The 20,628-nt window shown below is 38.6% G+C and overlaps 1 protein-coding gene across 17 annotated transcripts in view; it reads left to right on the top strand.

The window, feature by feature from the left end:
• POLE2 (DNA polymerase epsilon 2, accessory subunit) overlaps nt 1–19,404 on the top strand; it is a 39,975-nt gene extending 20,571 nt beyond the window's left edge. For 12 of the 17 annotated variants that reach the window (XM_023753057.1, XM_023753065.1, XM_023753060.1 and 9 more), the window contains 9 exons: nt 629–801; nt 1,340–1,429; nt 1,591–1,645; nt 2,425–2,484; nt 2,571–2,648; nt 4,638–4,746; nt 5,558–5,734; nt 7,693–7,760; nt 18,830–19,404. In XM_023753057.1, coding sequence (XP_023608825.1) covers nt 629–801; nt 1,340–1,429; nt 1,591–1,645; nt 2,425–2,484; nt 2,571–2,648; nt 4,638–4,746; nt 5,558–5,734; nt 7,693–7,760; nt 18,830–18,974 — 955 coding nt within the window. In that variant the 3' untranslated portion in view covers nt 18,975–19,404. Of the gene's footprint in view, nt 1–628; nt 802–1,339; nt 1,430–1,590; nt 1,646–2,424; nt 2,485–2,570; nt 2,649–4,637; nt 4,747–5,557; nt 5,735–7,673; nt 7,761–11,760; nt 11,882–18,829 lie in introns of those variants that run through there. The other 5 variants (XM_023753063.1, XM_023753062.1, XM_023753061.1 and 2 more) reach the window with 5 other exon arrangements.
• The last annotated feature ends 1,224 nt before the right edge of the window (nt 19,405–20,628 follow it).

Below are 20,628 nucleotides of genomic sequence, written 5' to 3'. Positions count from 1 at the left end.
ATATTGTTCAAATTGAGTACCCATTTCTCTTTCAACTACATGGGAAATTATGATTTATTTTAGTATTTGCTTTAGTTTTAAAAGGCACAGATATAGCCTATTATGAATTTTATTTACTGCTTCTGTATTGCTTCCTTTCTCATTTTAGAACATTTAAGTAAACTTGTTTGCTACAAATAATACATTTTCATGGTACTATATACATTGATGGGAGGAAAAACCTCATTAGATAGAAAGAAGTTTAATTTGTAAAATTATAAAAATACCAGAGGCCTGGTGCACGAAATTTAGTGCACTGGGGGGAAGTCCCTCAGCCCAGCCTGCGCCCTCTTGCAGTCTGGGACCCCTTACTCCTTACCGCCTGCCTGCAGCGGAGGCAGGAGAGGCTCCCGCCACCACCACAGCACTCACCAGCTGTGAGCCCAGCTTCTGGCTGAGCAGTGCTCCCCCTGTGGGAGTGCACTGACCACCAGGGGGCAGCTCCTGCATTGAGCTTCTGCCCCCTGGTGGTCAGTGCATGTCATAGTGGCCAGTCCTTTCACCATTCAGTCGATTTGCATATTAGCGTTTTATTATATAGGATCTTCCAGAGATTATTGAAGATAATAATTGTGTTATAATTACCTAGGGCATACTATGGAAATATTAATTTTTTTGGAGGGCCTTCTAATACATCTGTAAAGACTTCTGCAAAACTAAAACAACTAGAAGATGAGAATAAAGATGCCATGTTTGTGTTTATATCTGATGTTTGGTTAGACCAAGCAGAGGTGTTGGAAAAACTTCACACCATGTTTTCTGGTAGGTTTCATTTTTTTATTATTATTATTCTTTTTTGAACTATTATCAGGGGTCATGTTTTAAAACTAAATTCTTAAAAAATACATTTTTAAGTAGTTTATTTAAAAAAAAACACGTTGAGTCAGCAGTGAGATATTTTAAGTGGGTTCATCTTAAAGGCTCACATTTTTACATTTGAAAAATAACTGTGTGTGTGTGTGTGTGTGTGTGTGTGTGTGTATTCATGGTACATAAGAATTAGTCCTAAGTATAGTATAAGAGTGAACAAGAGCTTGGACTTGGGGTCTGACATAAATTGCAGCCTAATACCTTGGGCAGATTACTTAATTTCTCTTCAGCTTCTAGAGATGTCAGGAGGATTAATCAACCCATTGCAGGGCCTGGCATATAATAAGTGCTCACTGGACCTACTATTACTATTACTTTTAAATAATAAGTTATTAAAATATTGTTTTTATTATTAACAACTCATGGATAAAGGCTTTTAAACCTGACTTCTAGATTAGAAAAATAATGATATTTATTCTCATATTTTTAGGTTATTCACCAGCACCTCCAACCTGCTTTATTCTGTGTGGCAATTTTTCATCTGCACCATATGGAAAAAACCAAGTTCAAGCTTTGAAAGGTATTAAGGGTCTATTGAATAAATGTTTCTATATTTATATAAACTAACAAGAAATTATATTTTAATTTTATTCAAAGGATACAGTGTTCTAACTAATGAAACAATTTGATTCTTATGTGCATTATGTATAAATTAAATTTAATATCCCTTTAAAATTTTAGATTCCCTAAAAACTTTGGCAGACATAATATGCGAATATCCCAATATTCACCAAAGGTAATGATTTCTACTGCTATATTTTTTATTTAAACAATTTTATTTTAAAAAAAATGAATCTTATGTTTGATATCAGTGATTATTAAGAAGTGAATAGAAGAAAAAGTTGAGGAAATTAGTACAGCTAAGAGATAAATTATCCTCACATCATGATAATGTGTGTTACACTATACTGGAGACTTGTAGTTCAAAGTGTTAAAAGTGTGAGTGACAATTTCAACCATGTTTTGAATTTCTTGGTGATATTACTCTATGTCAGGGGTGAGGAACTTCTGGCCCGGAAGCCATATCATTTGGCCCTGCCAAGGCAATCGCAGGTGGGTCTTGAAATTCAATAAATCTAGGAGCTTTTTTCATAGCAACATAATTTTTAAGCTGATAATTTTGTATGGTTCTTGAATGATGTTATAAATATCCAAATGGCCCTTGGTAGAAAAAAGGTCTCCCACCCTGCTCTAAGTATAGAGCTTCATTCTTCTAAATAGGATAGTCACTGGCCACATGTGTCTCTTTAAATTAAATTATTTAAAGTTAAATAAAATCTAAAATTTAGTTGCACTAGCCACAGGTCACGCACTCAGTTATTGGACAGTGCAGCTATGTCATTGCAAAAGGTCTACTGGTATGTTGGGCTGGAGACTCTTAGTAGTTCATTTATTAAAATGCATGTAATTTTTAAATCTCTTAAATTTATTACTTAATTAAAGGCAATAACTGTTCTTAGAAAATTGGATTGGTTTGCAATTTTTTAAAATGAATTATGTTGAATTTTGCTACAGTAGTCGTTTTGTGTTTGTACCTGGTCCAGAGGATCCTGGATTTGGTTCCATCTTACCAAGGTAAGTTTTATTCAGATTTTGTGACAGTAAAGAAAATTTTATAAAGTTTAAAAATATACACTCTTTCACATAAATTGTTTTTATAGGCCACCACTTGCTGAAAGCATTACTAATGAATTCAGGCAAAGAGTGCCATTTTCAGTTTTTACTACTAATCCTTGCAGGTAAATATTAAAATTTTGTGGGGTTTTTTTTCCCTTTCATTTAAAAATTCTTATAATGTGTCTCTGAAGTGTGACTATTATGAGATAAATATAAAATTTCACTTTATGTTTCTCACAACTTTGAAAATATTTTAACTATATTTAAATAATTCACTAATAATGAATTTAGAAGTTTGATTAATGGAGTTTTTTTAAAAATATATTTTTTTATTGATTTCAGAGAGGAAGGGAGAGGGAAAGAGAGATAGAAACATCAATGATGAGAGAGAATCATTGATCAGCTGCCTTGAGCCTACATGTGCCCTAACTGGGAATCAAATTGTGACCTCCTAGTTCATAGGTCGATACTCAACCACTGAGTCACCTCAGCCTGGGGACTAATGGAGATTTTAAAATAGATATTCTCATTACATTCACATCCTTTTAAAAAAGTGACAATGGAAGAATGAAAAGATTACAAGTTTACTATTTGTGCCACTTACTGTGATCATTGGCTCTTCTGAGTGCATACCCTCAGTCCTTGGTTCTCCTCTTTTCTGCCCACATTCACTCCTGCTGTGACCTTATCTATCCCCATGGCTTTAAATACCTATGTTTTGACAACTCCCACATTTATATATCCAGCTCAAACCTCCCAAACTCCAGCCTCACATATGCGGTTGCCTACTCATCATTTTCCCTTGGATGTCTAATAAACAACTCCAGACTGAACCTCTGATCTTCTTCCTCCCCTGTCAGGCCCCCGCCTGTTCTGTAGCCTTCCTCATCAGAGTTCATGGGACCTTTATCCTTTCAGTTGCTCAGGCCCAAAACTTTGGGTTTCTCTCACATGCAGTTTTACAGGTGGTCCTTCAACCTTTTTAAGGAAGGCTTCAAAATATACCCAGTATTGGCTGCCTCTCTACAGCTTCATGCTTGTGACCCTCTGTCATCTGCTAGCCTGGGTTACTGTAATAGCCTTCTGGTTGGTCTCTAGCTTCTACCCCTACCCTTCTGTAGTCTATTCTTAACACTATGTCAGAGGATCCTTTAAAATGTAAGACCTCTTACTGATCCTAAAAGATGGGACACCTCATGTCATACAGTAACAGCCAATATCCTTGCGATGGTAGTCAGGCCCTGTATGATATGCCTCTGATTTCCTCTCCTACTTTTCCTCCTCATTTATTCTGGTCATTGCAGCTTTTTTTTTTTTTTTCTGTTCATCAGATGTGCCAAGCATGCTACATCTTAAAGCATCTGCTATACCTGTTCTGTCTACCTGCCATGTTCTTCCTCTATCTGCCTCTCTCACTTCAAGTCTGTGCTCAAATCAAACTGCATTATGAGCCTACCTGTTCTGATCCTCTTCTTTCATACTCCAGCCTTCTAGACCTCTCTCCCCACAAATGTTCCACTTGACTTTTTTCTTTTTCCCATGCATGTAATCATCTTCCAACATACTGTATAATTATCATGTTTATTGTTTTTTTCTCTGATCACCCTCTTCTCATTAGAATGTAAACTCCATGAGGACTGGGATCCTTTTGTTTTGTTCACTCATTCCTAGAATAGTTCAGTACACATATTAAGAGCTCAATAAATTACTGTCTAATGAATGGACAAATAGATAAATTCTGATTGAATTTTTGCTGTGGTAAACAATGGAAAGTGGGAATGATTTTGTATTATAAAACCATTTGCCTGCCCAAACTGGTTTGGCTCAGTGGATAGAGCGTCGGCCTGCGGACTGAAAGGTCCCAGGTTCAATTCCAGTCAAGGGCATGTACCTTGTTTGCAGGCACATCCCCAGTAGGAGGTGTGCAGGAGGCAGCTGATTGATGTTTCTCTCTCATCAATGTTTCTTACTCTCTATCCCTCTCCCTTCCTCTCTGTAAAAAACCAATAAAATATAATTTTAAAAAAACCAAAAAAAACACCCATTTGCCTTTTAAATTACCTCATATTTTTTTCTGATGAAGTCAAATTCAACTACTATTTTTATTTCAGAATTCAGTATTGTACACAAGAAATTATTGTCTTTCGTGAAGACTTAGTGAATAAAATGTGCAGAAACTGTGTCCATTTTCCTAGTAGCAATTTGGATATTCCTAATCATGTAAGTTCACAGTCTTCTTTATAAAACTATTACATGTTGCATCACATAAAATTTTGTTAAGCCACTTGATAATTTACCCTCTAATGTTTATATAAATTATGGTTATAATCTGAACATACTTTTGTCAGTAAGTTAATATTTGTTAGCAATCAGTGTTTTTCAACTTTCTCACTGAAATATCTCCTAATGGGTGGAGGAAAACCCAGAAGAAGCAGGAAATTTCATTGAAGCTTCCTTGTTTTGTCCTAAAACTCAAATCTTACATTGTACTTCAAAATATATGTATATGTGTTTTAATAAAATGTTCATGTTTACTAAATATTTCCTGTGATATCACAGAAGGATGTGTAGGGCTTATCTTGTAGCTTCAAGGTTCCATGATACATGTACCCCCTTTTCAGAAGTTATGAAAATAGATCATACAGAGCATTTTCTATATTTATTTTATAATAGTTAAAGCTTATATAGGCTAAATATCTATTCTTGGCATTGCTCAAGCTATGAATTATTTTTAGTTGAACAGAATTACTAAATGAGTTTATTATAAAGTATACTAGTAAGTACAGTTGCTCCAATTTGACTATTGGGGAATTGGATTTTACAGTAAATTATATTAAATGAAAACTCAAAAATTTTTCCTAAACTACAGGAGAGTCAATCTCATTTCATCTCTGTGTTTCCCACAGCTCTGTAATTCAGAGTTCTAATTGTTTCTCAAATTTTCTAATTCTTTTTGGTAACTAATTTGAAATTGTTGGTTGTTTTAACTTTTACAAATGAACTAAAGTTTGTTTTGTATCATTCTTTTTAGTTTGTGAAGACTATTTTATCCCAAGGACACCTGACTCCTCTACCCCTCTATGTCTGCCCAGTGTACTGGGCATATGACTATGCTTTGAGAGTGTACCCTTTGCCTGATCTACTTGTCATCGCAGACAAATATGATCCTTTCACTTTGACCAATACTGAATGCCTCTGCATAAACCCAGTAAGAATGTAGTTAACATTATATAGTCATAGTTTGTCAAGATGAGAGTGTTATTTCTTTAAATTTAAAATGTGTATTTAAAAATATTACTGTTAGAGTAAAAATATACTATTAATGAAACACTGAATTAGTTTGGTATATACTGAAAGTTCTTGAACCTTCAGTATTGCATGTGACTATAAAGTAATGTGATTTTGTATATATATATATACCAAAGCTTATAAATCCAAATGAATATTTTCTCTTCAGAGTAACTTACCTTGGGATTCCTTTCAGGGAATTGCTTTCAAAGCCTGTATCCATTCTCTTTAAACATATAAATGGTACTTACCCTTTGCGGAGGATTTTGATTTTTAGAAGTTGCCCAAGTCCCCAAAATCTAAACCTGATAAATGTGGAAATTCTTATTGAGACACATTTTATTACTTCGTTTTTTATGCAGAACCTTGAAATTGCTTCAGAATCTTGAAGTTGCTTCAGAATTTCGGCAGAAGTATGATTGACTTTAAATTTAGGGAATACAGACTGCATAAACATTGTGGTTGATGTCAAAATGTCTCCACTAGAGGCTTTATGCTCTGTATGCTTCCTTAATTCTGGTGAATTTTATACCTTAATACAGTGGTTTTCAACCTTCCTAATGCCGTGACCCTTTACTACAGTTCCTCATGTTGTGGTGACCCCCAATTTCATTGTTACAAATTGAACATAATTAAAGCATAGTGATTAATCACAAAAACAATATGTAATTATATATGTGTTTTCCGATGGTCTTAGGCGACCTCTGTGAAAGGGTCGTTTGACCCCCAAAGGGGTTGCGACCCACAGGTTGAGAATCGCTGCCTTAATACTTTTTGTTTCATTTAGGTCATTACTAGAAACATCGCGCCTTCCTATTGGTTACTGCTTCCTCAAACACACACTTACTGTGCCCGCCTCCCAGGGTGTCGCATCACAGAACTGTTGACATTTTGAACCAAGTCTTTGTTGTGGAGCTCTGTCCTGTGCCCTGTAGGGTATTTAGCAGGATCCCTGATTCAATCCACTGGATGCAAGTAGCAGCCCCCAATTTATAACAATCAAAAATGTCTGAGGATATTTGACAAATGTGCCCTGGGGGGCAAAATTGTCCATGGTTGAGAACTACTCTAAGGATGAGCATAATCAACTGATTTTATGTTATTGTTTGAAATTTGTGGCCTGATTTTTGTAGATTATTCACAATTTAATATTCTTTAACAGAGGCTATATCCTTATTTAAATCAAATAGTTTGGATATTCTCATAATTAATGCTTTATTTGAAAATGCCTTATTTCTGAATTTTTCCACCTTTTCATCCTGTAGGTGAAAAAAACACTTTCTACCATAATTACATCTTTTTTACCTTATTTATACCTTTTGGGTCCAAAACTTGCCTTTGACATTGCTTCATCCCTTCTTCATACTTATGTACATTAATGAATGCCTGCAATTGGCATGGCAATGGGCCAGGGACACAACGACTGAAAGGACAGAGTCTCTACCCTAGTTTAGTAGTGGACAGGCATCTGTATGTGTGTTCAGTTGCTTTGAGGGCATGTCGAAGGGCCATGAAACCCAGATTTTCACTGGGGAGAGGGATAGGAAAAATTTCTTAAAGATTCTGGGTGTCTTATATGCATCTTTAACATCACACAGTACTGTTTAGTCCTTATACTAAGTAGAGCCACTCCTCCTTATATTTCCAGTCACACCTGTTAGCATAAGATGGTCTAGCCAACTTGAAAGATGTTTAAGTGTAGATATTTTATAGTAATATCTTCTCTCTGTGTAAAGATCAAGCAAAAATCTGTCACATCACTTTATAGTCACATCTTATAACTTTTAAAGTCATGATGACCAAGGAATTTCATTTTTAAAACAGGAATTTTTCTATAAAAGTTGAGTATTCATTTACAGACATTTTTTCCCCCCAAAGGGCTCTTTTCCAAGAAGTGGATTTTCATTCAAAGTTTTTTATCCTTCCAACAAGACAGTAGAAGATAGGTAAGTGTGCCCACAGAAACTGGCAGAACAAGCTGTTTCTTAGTGCTATATTGCTAAAGACCAAACATTCTGTAGGTGTGTTGAGGTTTTTAAAAATGTCTGCAGTGACCTATTGGAAATGTTCTAGGCTGAAGTTATTGTGGTCAGGCTGTGTGACATAGAATATTATGTATTTGATGGCATGTTTGTGATGATATAGATCAAGCATTGTTTTCTCAGGGAAATCTTGGACCAGCTATGGAGGTGGGCTAGTTTTCTCACAGTCTGACTTCTAATAATGTTCATATTATTCTGAGAGCACAGTCCTGCCCTCCACATGGTTGAGTCTCAAAACCTAGGTAATCTGTCTTAAATTGGCAGCAAAGAATTTGGAAGGAGCTGGGTGCAAGTGTGGTGATGGGCAGGGGTTGGAGTTGGGGGAAGGTCTTTTTTTTAATATATTTTTATTGATTTCAGAGAGAGGGAAAGAGATTGAAACATCAATGATGAGAAAGAATCATTGATTGGCCGCCTTTTGCATGCCCCCCACTGGGGATCGAACCCAAAACCCAGGCATATGCCCTTGACCAGAATCGAATCCAGGACCACCGCCCATCCCCACCGCACCGCCCCCGTTCCGCAGGCTCTATCCACTGAGCCAAACTGGCTAGGGCTGGGGGATGGTCTTGAGGTAAAAAAGAGAATAATCACCTGGTGGGTAGTGGTTTTCCAAAGGTGATCTATAGATCACCTGCATCAGAGTCCTTGAGGATCCTTGTTAAAAATATATTGCCCTAGCTGGTTTGGCTCAGTGGATAGAGCGTTGGCCTGTGGACTGAAGAGTCTCGGGTTCGATTCTGGTCAAGGGCACATGCCTGGGTTGCAGGCTCAGTCCCCAGTAGGTGGCATGTAGGAGGCAGTCAATCAATGATTCTCTCTCATTGATGTTTTCATCGTTCTCTCCTCCCTTCCTCTCTGAAATCAATAAAAACATTTAAAAGAAAAAAAAAGTTAAGTTCTGGGATCCCATCCCACATTTAGCAAATGGCTTGCTCTGTATAGGGCCTATAAATATGCATTTTGATGCTATGTCCCTTGTCAGGCATCCTAACATGTAATGTCAGTTAATCAAACATATTTTGAAAAAACTCCACTTCCTGTTAAGAGCAAATAACCAGCCCTGGCTGGAGGTTTGACTGCTGATCAGGGCACATACCTAGGTTGCAGGTTTGATCACCCACTGGTTGGGGTGTGTACAGGGAGGTAGCCAATCGATGTTTTTTTTGTTTGTTTGTTCTCTCTCTCTCTCTCTCTCTCTCTCTCTCTCTCTCTCCTTTCTTTCTCCCTTTCATTCTAAGATCAATGAGAAACATATTCTCAGGTGAGGATTAAAAAATATAAAGGAACAAATAACCAAATAACTGTCCTCTAGTTTCTTGTTAGAGAATATAATTTTGAACACACAGTTCAATTGTAATTTTTGCAATTAACAAATATATTCAAATTAAAATCAATACAATCTCATGATACAAATTCAAACAATGCTTAAAAGTATAAAACTGAAAAAAAAAATAGCTCTGTAATACCTCTGCTTTCTAACCCTGAACCCATGATTAACAGTTTCTTGTATATATTTCTTAAAAAAAAATTGTGCATTGTTCTTTCTGCTCAATACTTATGGATGATTGAAGTCCATTCAGTTTATGAGATATTATGTTTTATTCTTGGATTCATTCATTTGACATATATATGACTAGAGGCCCAGTACACGAAATTCATGCACTGGTAGGGTCCCTAGAGGCTGCTGGCCGGGGCCTCCCTCCCTTCCCCCGGCCACCTGCCAGTGCCGGACCTCCCTGCCTTCCCCTGGTCAGCCCGCCCCCTGGTCCAACTCCCAGAAGAACTCCAGTCGAGGGGACAATTTGCATACCACACTTTTATTATATAGGATTCTTAATATATTCCAAGGATTGCTTAGTTTTTGGAATATAACCAGATACTTGAATAAAGGTTTTTAATCCATAAGCCTCACATGTGTTAGACTTTACCGAGCCCACATTGAATCCTAGCTGGTTTGGTTCAGTGGATAGAGTGTTGGCCTGCGGACCAAAGGGTTCTGTGTTCGATTCTGGTCAAGGGCACATACCTCAGTTTCAGACTCCACCTTGGCTTGAGCCCTGGTTGGAGCACATGCAGGAGGCAACTAATCGATATATTTCTCTTACATCAATATTTCTGTCTTTCCTCTCCTCTCTCTTCCACTCTCTCTGAAAACCAATAGAAAAATATTGAGTGAGGATTTAAAAAAAATTTTTTTTTAAAGAATTGATATGGTTGCTTTTAGGTAAGGGAACCAATCTTCTGAAGTCTCACCACTTTCTGTTGTCAACACCTGGATGCCCCCGAGGGCATGTGATTTTGTGACCTCAGGATTAAGTCACCTCTGAGGGTTGTCTACCTGGTGCATATTTTGTCCACCTTCCTATTGACTTTTACTGAACTGAGATTTGGTATAAAACTTATCCTCCTATGAGAACTAGTCCTGGGAACTTTAAACAGGTCTCAGAACAAGAGAATCTGTCTGTCCCAAGCAAAAGTTGGGTGTAGCCCTGGCTTCATCTTTTCTGACCTGTATTTTCACCTTACCTGAGTTTCCTCATTTTCTTACTTTTATCTTTTTACTAGAGGCCCGATGCACAAAATTTGTGCAAGGGCTTGGCTCTTGCAGCTAAGGCTTCGTCTGAAAGGTTATCCGGTCAAATTAGCATATTACACTTTTATTATTATAGATTATATCTGTCTACAAACCATTTACTGTGTTTTAATGAGTTGGGATGTAAGCAAATTACCCACAATGGGAGATTAACTGATTTATTATGATAGCACAAGAAACTTCAGTTATGTTTCTTGTAATGTTCCCTGATTGCCATATAGAATTGTTTTGTGTTCTAAGCTCTTCGTACAGATTTCTGTGGTAGTTCTTAACAGTGTAGTAGTATAAGTCACTTATGTGCCTATCCCTCTTTAAAATTTCTAGCACAGTAGTACTTGACTTGCATTTTGTTGAGATAAAATAGTTGGTTCCTTTATCTTCTGTGGACTCAGATGCTGAAAACCTTGGCATAATATCTAAACTATAATTAGTATAAATAATTTGAGGAATCTTTTCAGTGCTGGATCAAACAAATAGATGCATGTTTATTTTTGAGAGAATGAAAAATTTTCAAGATATAGTGGAATAATTTGGTCTTCCTGCTATTTAGCTTCTCCTCAGAATAAATCTTTTGTTAGAATATTTGTGAAATCATATTGTAGAGTTAGCATCAAAATGTAGTGAAAGTAGATAAGCTTAACTGTTTCAATGAGTACTGTCAAATATAGTTGTTTTACTTTAAAATACAGTATTGGTGATGTCGTAGAGAAATACTCTCACACTTGATCAGAATAAAAAATGGTAAAAACTTTTATGGAGGGCAATCTGACAAGATTTCTTAAGACTTAACCTGCATATACCAGCAATTCCATTTCTAGGAATTTGTCCTACAGATTATACTTGGGCATATGCATAAAAAAAGATACAACCGTTTTTTATGTAGTTTTTAGACTAGCAAAACAAACATTTAAATACATATCCATTTAAATGTGTATGCTTATTTAGAAGTTTCCTAACTTAGATTTTAAAGCATTCAAGGGATTAGTTTCAAAAATTATAAATATATTTACTAATTGAAAAAAGTATAGTGTTCATAGTATTCTACCACTTATGTGTTTTTATAGCACATACCCCCCCCCCCATGCATATATATGATTAGATGATATTTATAAGGATATATTTTACAAGGATATACAATTGCTTCTGGGAGCAGAAATAGTGTGAGAGACTGACATATTTTTCCAGCACCTTTTCAATTTGGAACAATATGAATGTTTTTTAATTTAATTAACAAAACCTAAATATTAAGACATGTACAATAACTAGATTTCTAAAATGTTTCATTTTATGAATATTTTCTATTTTCAGCAAACTTCAAGGTTTTTGAGATTCTTGAATACCATCGAAGAAACAAAACTCAATTTTCTGCTTAATTTTATATTTCATGTAACTTTGATATTAGGTTACAATAAAATTATGGTAAACTTTAGAATGTTTAAATTTATATTTTATGAGATTTTGATATTGTTATAATAAACATGATGGTATACTTTACAGGTTTTATAGGAAAAATATTTTCTACTCTTTTAAGAAAAATATGAAAATATGTATAAAGATGTAATCTAGTTATACATTTGCACCTAAAAACGGACCTTTTATTATTTCTATACTGGTTATATGCTAATGTTCATTTTAAGAAAAACAGATATTTAAACATTTTTGAATCATTATTTTAGTTTAACTTAAGTTTTTATCACCATAAGAGTCCTCAGAGTATGTCTGACAATTTTGAAACTATTTAAATTTCAAGTCACAGAATTTATTCTAATGACTAGAGGCCCAGTGCACGAAAATTCATGCACTGGGGGGTGTCCCCCAGCCCGGCCTGCCCCCTCTCACAGTCCAGGAGCCCTCGGGGGACATCCTCCTCCGTGGGAGGCGACCAGGCCGATCAGGGGAAGGCACCACCCCATCACCGTGCTGCTGCTGCCACTGCCAGCCGCCGCAGCTGCCAGCCGCCGCAGCTGCCAGCCCTCAGCCCTTGCTTCTTAGTGCTGGCCCCGTCCCCCGCCCATTGGTGGGTGGGGGGCAATCTGGGGCCAGGCCGGCTGTGGGAGGGGCTGTGGGAGGTTGAGGCACAGCAGGGTGCACCCCATCCAGCCTCTGTGGAGGTGTGGCGCCGGGACCGGGCTCGCTCCACTGCCTCTGTGGCTGCCTCTGCAGAAGGGGCGGCACTGGGACAGGGACCGTGCAGCCCCCTCTCCCACTGCCTCTCCCATGCCACCTCTGCAGACTGGGCCACAGCGACAGCCTTCTTGCGCAGCACAGGCCTTCTCCCTCCTCCCGCATCACCACCTTCTCCCGTGGCCTCTGCAAAAGGGACTGCGGTGCTGGACAGGCCCGCGCCGCAGCCTCTCCCGTGCTGCTGGCCCTTGGCCCTTGTGGCTGCTGTGGCTTTGTCTGGAAGGATGTCCAGAAGGACGTCTGGTCTAATTAGCATGTTACCCTTTTATTAGTATGGATAGTTGAAAACCTTTGTTTCAGGATATTACTGTGATATTCATTGCATAATTATCTTTTGGCACTGGAAATTTAAAAACACAATTCCCTTAGTTTTTACATTTAGAAGACATGTTTACTTTGAAGCAGCATGTTTTGCCATATCGGCTGTAATCACTCAACACTATTCCCTTACTTTTAGTTTATGTTGTTACAACAATAGCCCAGAAATAAATCTGAATGACAGGAAGTTAGAGAACAAAGAGTGTTTCAAATTTAGAGTAACCTAAATATTATGAAGAGCCTGAAGATACTTTTCCTGGAAATGCGCTTTTTGGGGGAAAGATAGTGATAAAAAAAACCAAAAATGACATTAAAGGGAAAATTACTCAAGAAAATTTAATGTGAATGTGGTAAGTGAATCAGCAGTTAAGAATGAAGTGGTAATTTGAGATGTGGTTTGAGGATGGAAAATTCAGGGAGAATGTTAGAAGAGGCCTGATATTAGAAAAATAAGATTTAACTTTAATTTCAAGTAGCCTAGAAAAATTGAAGTTAAAGTGAAATCAAACCCTAGCCGGTTTGGCTCAGTGGATAGAGCATCAGCCTGTGGACTGAAAGGTCCCGGGTTTGATTCTGGTCAAGGGCAAGTACCTCGGTTGCAGGCTCTTCCCTGGCCTGGGCCCTGGTCAAGAAAAAATATCCTTGAGTGAGGAATTTTTTTAAAAAAGTGAAATCAAGGCATAAGTTCAAAAGTTACTAATTACTTGGGAAAAAGTTGTAATTTGGGCCTTGAAAGTGGTAGTGAAATAGACACAAGGTTGATGGTCCAGTTATGAGAACCACAGAACTAAATATGAAAGATGATGGGTAGAAAGTTATAAGTGTAAACTGGGTACAAGGTGTCCCCACATTAACTCATTCATTTGGCAGATAATTGCTTCCATATATAAAGATGAGCTATTTGAGACTTTTTCAGGAACACAGTTAATGGTAGAAAGATAGGGTGTATTTAGGAGTTAGCAATGTGAAATGAGATGAAGCAAAACAATTATTTAAGAGCAGAGAAGTTGCCAGAACCAGGCAGTAAGTATCGGAATAAGACAAGACAGGAACTAGAACCAGGTGGGGATCAGCATCATCCAGAAATGAAAAGGAAGCAGAGGTCTGAATGATGGGGCAATGGAGGAGCAGCTCTGAAAGAGTCTCCTGGGCTTCTGCTGCAGGTAAAAACAGAGGTGGTGTGCTCCCTCACTTGGTGTTTCATCAGCTGAAGCAGGCTCATCTCACTGCAGAAATCTGGGTATGAGAGGCATTTTCAGGTGATGGTGTGCCTCAGAGCAGGGACCAGGTAGATCACACAAGACAGATATGGGTGAGATTTCTCTAGGGCGAGAAAAGCAATACTTGGTCTCTGTGTGGGGAAACCACAGAAAGTGCCTGGAACTGTACAGACGAGCTCCCAGTTGCTTGTCAGCAGGTGTCAGACCATCTACTCTGGATCCCTATTCCCAATAGAGTTGGCATGCAATATTTGTGGGGGGATAAAATAAAGTAGGTTGGACTAAGGGGTTAATAACTGATAATGGCTTTAATACCCAGTCCATCTCCCGTGAAAGGCATTCGTATTTTAATAAGGATATCCTTTCCTTAAGGGATGAATTTTAGACAAAAGATCATTTGTTTGGGGCATAGGAGCTTCTCAACTCCACATTTTTTCCCAAAGAGCTGTTGGGAAAGGGACTGCCACAAAGTAAGAAATTTGGGAAGGTGGAGGGCATGGATCCTTAGAAAATCTAATGAAAACTAAGGTCCCTCAGAAAAATCAGCATGAGCCTACCCCCACTTATAATTTCACATATAATTTCAGAGGGCTCAGGAACTCTGAAGGCCATTCTCATTCCCAAACAGGTGTGGTCTGTTGTCATGTGTTCATGTTTGGAAATATCATTAAGATGAAACTTGTCCAGTATTTTGAAGTTAACAAAGGTACCAAAATAAACTGAAACCAATCATTGGGTATGTTCACTGACATCAGGGTTATAATAGAAAATACATCCCCCAGCCCTAGCTGGTTTGGCTCAGTGGATAGAGCATCGGCCTGAAGACTAAAGGGTTCTGATTTCAATTCGGGTCAAGGACACATGTCCAGGTTGCAGACTCGATCCCTAGTAGGGGGCGTGCAGGAGGCAGCCAATCAATGATTCTCTCTCATCATTGATGTTTCTCTTTCTTCCTCTCCCTCTCTGAAATCAATAAAATATTTTAAAAAAGAAGAAGAAAATACATCCTCCACATGCTTTAAAGATCTAGAATTCATCTTTATGCCTCAAAACCATTTCAGATGTAAATCTAAGACCTAAATTGTAGGGTATTTTTTAGAAATCCATTTTTATTGACTTTAGAAAGGAAGAGAGAAACATCAATGATGTGAGAATCATTGATCAGCTGCTTCTGCCCCACACAGTGGATTTGAGCCCCAAACCCGGGCATGTACCCTGACAGAAAATCGAACTGCAACCTCCTGGTTCATAGGTTGATGCTCAACCACTGAGTCATGCCGGCTGGGCTTTATTTATTTATTAAAAGTATATAGTTTTATAGTTTTATTGATTTCAGAGAGAAGGGAAAAGGGAGAGAGAAACATCCATGATGAGAATCATTGGTCAGCTGCCTCCTGCATGCCCTCTACTGGAGATCGAGCCCACAACCTGGGCATGTGCCCTTGACCAGAATTGAACCTGGGACCCTTCAGTCCACAGGCCAACACTATCCACTCACTGAGCCAAACCAGCCAGGGCTGGGCTTTAAACATTTTATTAAACAAGTTCATAATAGAAAAATTAGGAAATACAAATAATCATAAAGAAAAAAATTCTAAAGACCTACATTTCCACCATCAGAGATAATCTGTTAATATTCTGGTATAGATCCTTTCAGATTTTTCTCTATGCATACATTTTTTCCTCTAAATATATTTTAGGGATGCCTGTCCGGTGTAGCTCAGTGGCTGAGCGTCAACCTCTGAACCAGGGGGTCACGGTTCAATTCCTGTTCAGGGCACATGCACGGGTTTCCAGCTCGATCCCCAGTGGGGGGCTTGCAGGCAACAGCCAATCAATGATTCTCTCTCATCAATGATGTTTCTATTTCTCCCTTCCTCTCTGAAATATATATTTTAAAAATACGTATTTTAGGGATCATACTATGCACACTAAACTTGCCTTTTTGTTGTTGTCAATCCTCACCCCAGGATATTTTTTCCATTGCTTTTCAGAGAGAGTGGAAAGGAGGGGGGAGAGAAACATCGATGTGAGAGAGACACATTGATTGGTTGCCTCTCCCATGTACTCTGACTGGGGATGGAAACCTGCAACTCAGGTATGTCCCCTTGACTGAGAATAGAACCTGTGACCCTTCGGTGCATGGGCCAACGCTGTAACCACTGAGACACACCGACCAGAGCTAAACTTGCCTTTTTCTTTACTATATTCATTCATCAAATACCTGAGTGATAATACAGGGGTGGGCAAAAGTAGGTTTACAGTTGCTCATTTGGAAAAAGATATGCAGGTTATGATTATTACAGTAGCTTTACTAACTTAAAAGAATATCACAATGGTACAGTGCACTTAGGTATAATCTTGCATGTGCTCAAATTGCTGACCTTCATTATGTACATATTCTTGAGTCTCCCTGCTATACTCAAACATACTTTGGCACAGAGTTCTTTATAAACCTACTTTTGCCCATCCCTGTATATTCTATATACTAAGGAATCCAGGGGTAAACCAGAAAGGCAATATCCTCACTTTCATGATGCTTACCTTCAAATGGGTGAGCCATACCCTAAAATAAAGTACCAAATATGAACCAGGCTGAAAATAAAAATGATACGGGCAATTTTAGATGGGGTGCTGAAGGTGCGAGTCACTAAAGTGACAGTGACGATCTTTAGACTCAAGGTCCCATGCACAGGCTGCACAGGAAAGATGAGTGTTCTGCCTCTGTGAAGTATAATGATCTAAGGGGAGACAATTCAGTGGTATGGAGTTTAGGGCTCAAGCATGATGAGCCTTGTAAACACAAGTAAGGAATTGGGATGTGAGTCTACTAGAAGGTGTTCAGCAGCTCTGGTTTCAAAAATTACTAAGGCTACTATGTGAAAAGATCGTAAAGAAGAGGTGAAGCGACCAGTCAGGAAACTATGGCATAAGTCTGCAATAGAGATGAGGGAGGCTCAGACCAGAAATGGAAAGAAGTGGATATATTTGGGGTGTGTAAGAAACAATAGGACTAGATAACTGAATGGCAGTGCAGGGCAGGGGAGAGAGGAATCAAGGCTTACACTTAGGTTTTAAGCTTGAGCAGCTGGGTTGATGGTACTATTTACTGAGACTGGGTAATAACAATTTTGAGAAGGGGAAACCAGGATTTCTATTTGAGATGCCTATTAAACATCCAGGTGGAGATATCTAGTAGGCAGTGGCATGAGTGTAGGGCTCAGTGGTCAGGTAGGACTGGAGATAAAACGTTGGGAGTCAATGGTCTCATTCCACATGAGATCCATGTGGGGAAATATTTTTTTAAAAGTACATTGAAAAACATTTAGCCCGGCCCTAGATGATTTGGCTCAGTGGACAGAGCATCAGCCAGTCCCGGGTTCAATTCAAGGGCACTTATCTCGATTGTAGGCTGGCTCCTCCCTGGTCCGGGTCCTGGTCAAGGCTCATGCAGGAGGCAACCAATTGATGTGTTTCTCTCACATTGTTATTTCTCTCTTCACCTCTCTCTTCCACTCTCTCTGAAAATCAATAGGAAAATATTGAGTGAGAATTTAAAAAATTAAATTAAAAAAAAAATGAAAATGAAAGAAAGGGAAGGGGAGGAGAGGGGAGAAGTGGGGAGGGGAAAGAAGAGAGAGAGAGAGAGGAGAGGAGAGAGAGAGAGAGAGAAAGGAAGAGACGTTTAGCCCGGCCGGTGTGGCTCAGCAGTTGAGCGTCAACCCAAGAACCAAGAGGTCACCAATTTGATTCCTGGTCAGGGCACCAGGTTTCCGGTTTGATTCCCAGTAGAGAGCATGCCCATCAATGATGTTTCTCTCTCATCAACGTTTCTATCTCTCTTCCTCTCTAAAATTCAATTAAAAAGCCAATATATTTAAATAAAAGCACATTGAAAAACGTTTAAAGTGGAGTATGATATCCTATATAATAAAAGGCTAATACGCAAATTGACTGAACGGCGGGACGACTGGTCGCTATGATGTGCACTGACCACCAGGGGGCAGACGCTCAACACAGGAGCTGCCCCCTGGTGGTCAGTATGATTCAGAAGCCCTAAGCCAGGCTCATGGCTGGCGAGCGGCTCTAAGGATGTCCTACTGCCAGCTTAGGCCCTCCCTCCCCCCCTCCCACCTCCGTCAGTTGGACATCCCCAGAGGCTCCCGGACTGCCAGAGGGTGCAATCCGGGCTGAGGCCTCCACACCCCCACCCCAAGTGCACAAATTTCGTGCACCAGGCCTCTAGTACCTACATAAAAATCCCATTGTCAGTGTACAATACAGCTAAATAAATTTTTACAAACTGCAAACCTTGTTATCAGAATTGAGAAATGGAATGTTACCCTCACCCCAGAAGCTCACTTTTCCTCTCCAATCACAACACTCCACTAGCCCTCAAAAGGACAATTATGCCCTGGTGGCATGGCTCAATGGTTGAGCACTGACCTATGAACCAGGAGGTCACAGTTCGACTCCAGTTGGGGCACATGCATGGATTGCATAATAGAATGGATATATAAATAGAATGGCTTGACGCCCTATGTGGGGCGTGCAGGAGGCAGCCAATTGGTGATTCTTTCTCATCACTTATGTTTCTATCTCTCCCTCTCCCTTCTTTGAAATCAATAAAATATTAAAAGCTTTTCTTTGCTTAGCTGGAGGACATTTTCAAGTAACTTCCTGAAAAAGAGGGTGTGTATGGGAACCATGAGGAATACCCTTCAATCACAAGTCTTGCCTCAAGATGTTGCATGGAGTATCAGAGACAGAAAAATGACCTTGAGACTGGAGGCAGAATAAACTGGTGGTGATGCTTGGGTGTGACATACCTATGACCCCAAGGACCACTGGGATTACGTTGTCATTAAGACTTTCCCTTCACTCCATTCACCTGCCTAATCTTCAGCTATAGTCATGATATATTGTGATCATTACCATTTTACTTTTATTACACAAATGAAAAAATTTTGCTGTTGAAACACTGAAACATACTCAAAACTAGTAACAAAATTATTAAAACCACCCACAACTCTACCACCTAGAGATGACTGCAGTGAATCTCTTGGGAGGTATTACAATCCCTGGAAGTGAATGGCTGAGAAGATATAAGCATCATTAAAACATATGGGCCTCCTCTTCCACCCCTGTGCTCTCTATTCACTTGTAGAACATTCTACATTTTGCCATGGTTATTTGTTCAATAACTATTTATAAATTACTATTTACTATATATGTGTGTGTGTGTGTGTGTGTGTGTGTGTATAAGACAACCACTAGCCTGACTTTTAACAGATTTTGCCAAGTTTTGTCTATTATATGAGAATCATACAGTATGTATTTTATATCTGGTTTCTCACATGTTAGTGATATTCATCCACATGGTTTCCTCATGTCCATTGTAAATATACACATTTTATATATCCATTCTATTATTGATAGGAATATGGGTAATTTCCACTATTTGTCTATTACAAATAATGCTGTTATGAATATACAAAATCTAGTCTATGTCTTTTGCTAGAAACAGAATTTCTTAGTCATAAGATATACATTATATTTAACAGCAATTTTCCATAGTGATTGACCCAATAGACACTTCCAGCATACAAGTGTGCCAGTTGCTTTACATGTTTGGGGCATAATGATTTTGTTTTGTTCCAGTGCCTAGAACACTGCCATACTTACTTATCTACCTATACAATAGGTGCAACAGGTGTCCAATTCTGTTGAATGAATCTGAACATAAATGGCATTTAAAGCTGTGGGCTTGAATGAAATCGTCTGGGAAGAAGTATGATTAGAGAAGAAGGCTGATGAATAAGCCTTGGGTGACTCCTACATTTAGAGAACTGGCAGATGGGAAGCAAGTAGAGGAAGAAAATGGGAGAGCATGAAATTCTGCAAACCAAGAGAAATGTGTTCCAAGGGGGCACAGTCAACCGCTTTGAATGCTGTCAAGAGATCATAAGATACAGCACGGAAAGGGTCAGGAGTTCTGTTTTTGGTCATTTCAAGCTTTAAGAATTTAAGCATTAAATCATTCAAGTGGAGACCTTAAATGGGCAACTGGCTATAGGAATTTGGAGTTTAGAACCTGCTATGTAAGTCTGGTATTTATGAGTGTAAATTTATTTGTGAAGGAAAGTGTAAATGGAGGAGATGGGGACCCAGCCTTGACGCATGATGCATTTCCACTTACAAGCTGAACGGAGGTAAACACCTGCAAAGCAGTGTTAAGTGTCTGGTAAGGTAGGAGAGAAGTCTGGAAAGTGTTTTGTTACTGAGATAATGACATCAATTGTGTGAAATGTTGGTGAGTTTCAACAAAATGAAAACAGGAAAATAATCACTGGATTTAACAACTACTAATTAGTAACTACTCTTGTCAATAGATACTCTTCTATAACATTACTTTGAGTGGCTGCAAAGAATCTCATTGTATGGCTGTACCAAA

This window comes from Myotis lucifugus, unplaced genomic scaffold (genome assembly GCF_000147115.1).
Source record: "Myotis lucifugus unplaced genomic scaffold, Myoluc2.0 scaffold_41, whole genome shotgun sequence".
NCBI lineage: Eukaryota > Metazoa > Chordata > Mammalia > Chiroptera > Vespertilionidae > Myotis > Myotis lucifugus.
The sequence above is the reverse complement of the archived record's forward strand: the minus strand, read 5'-3'. Positions and strand labels throughout refer to the sequence as shown.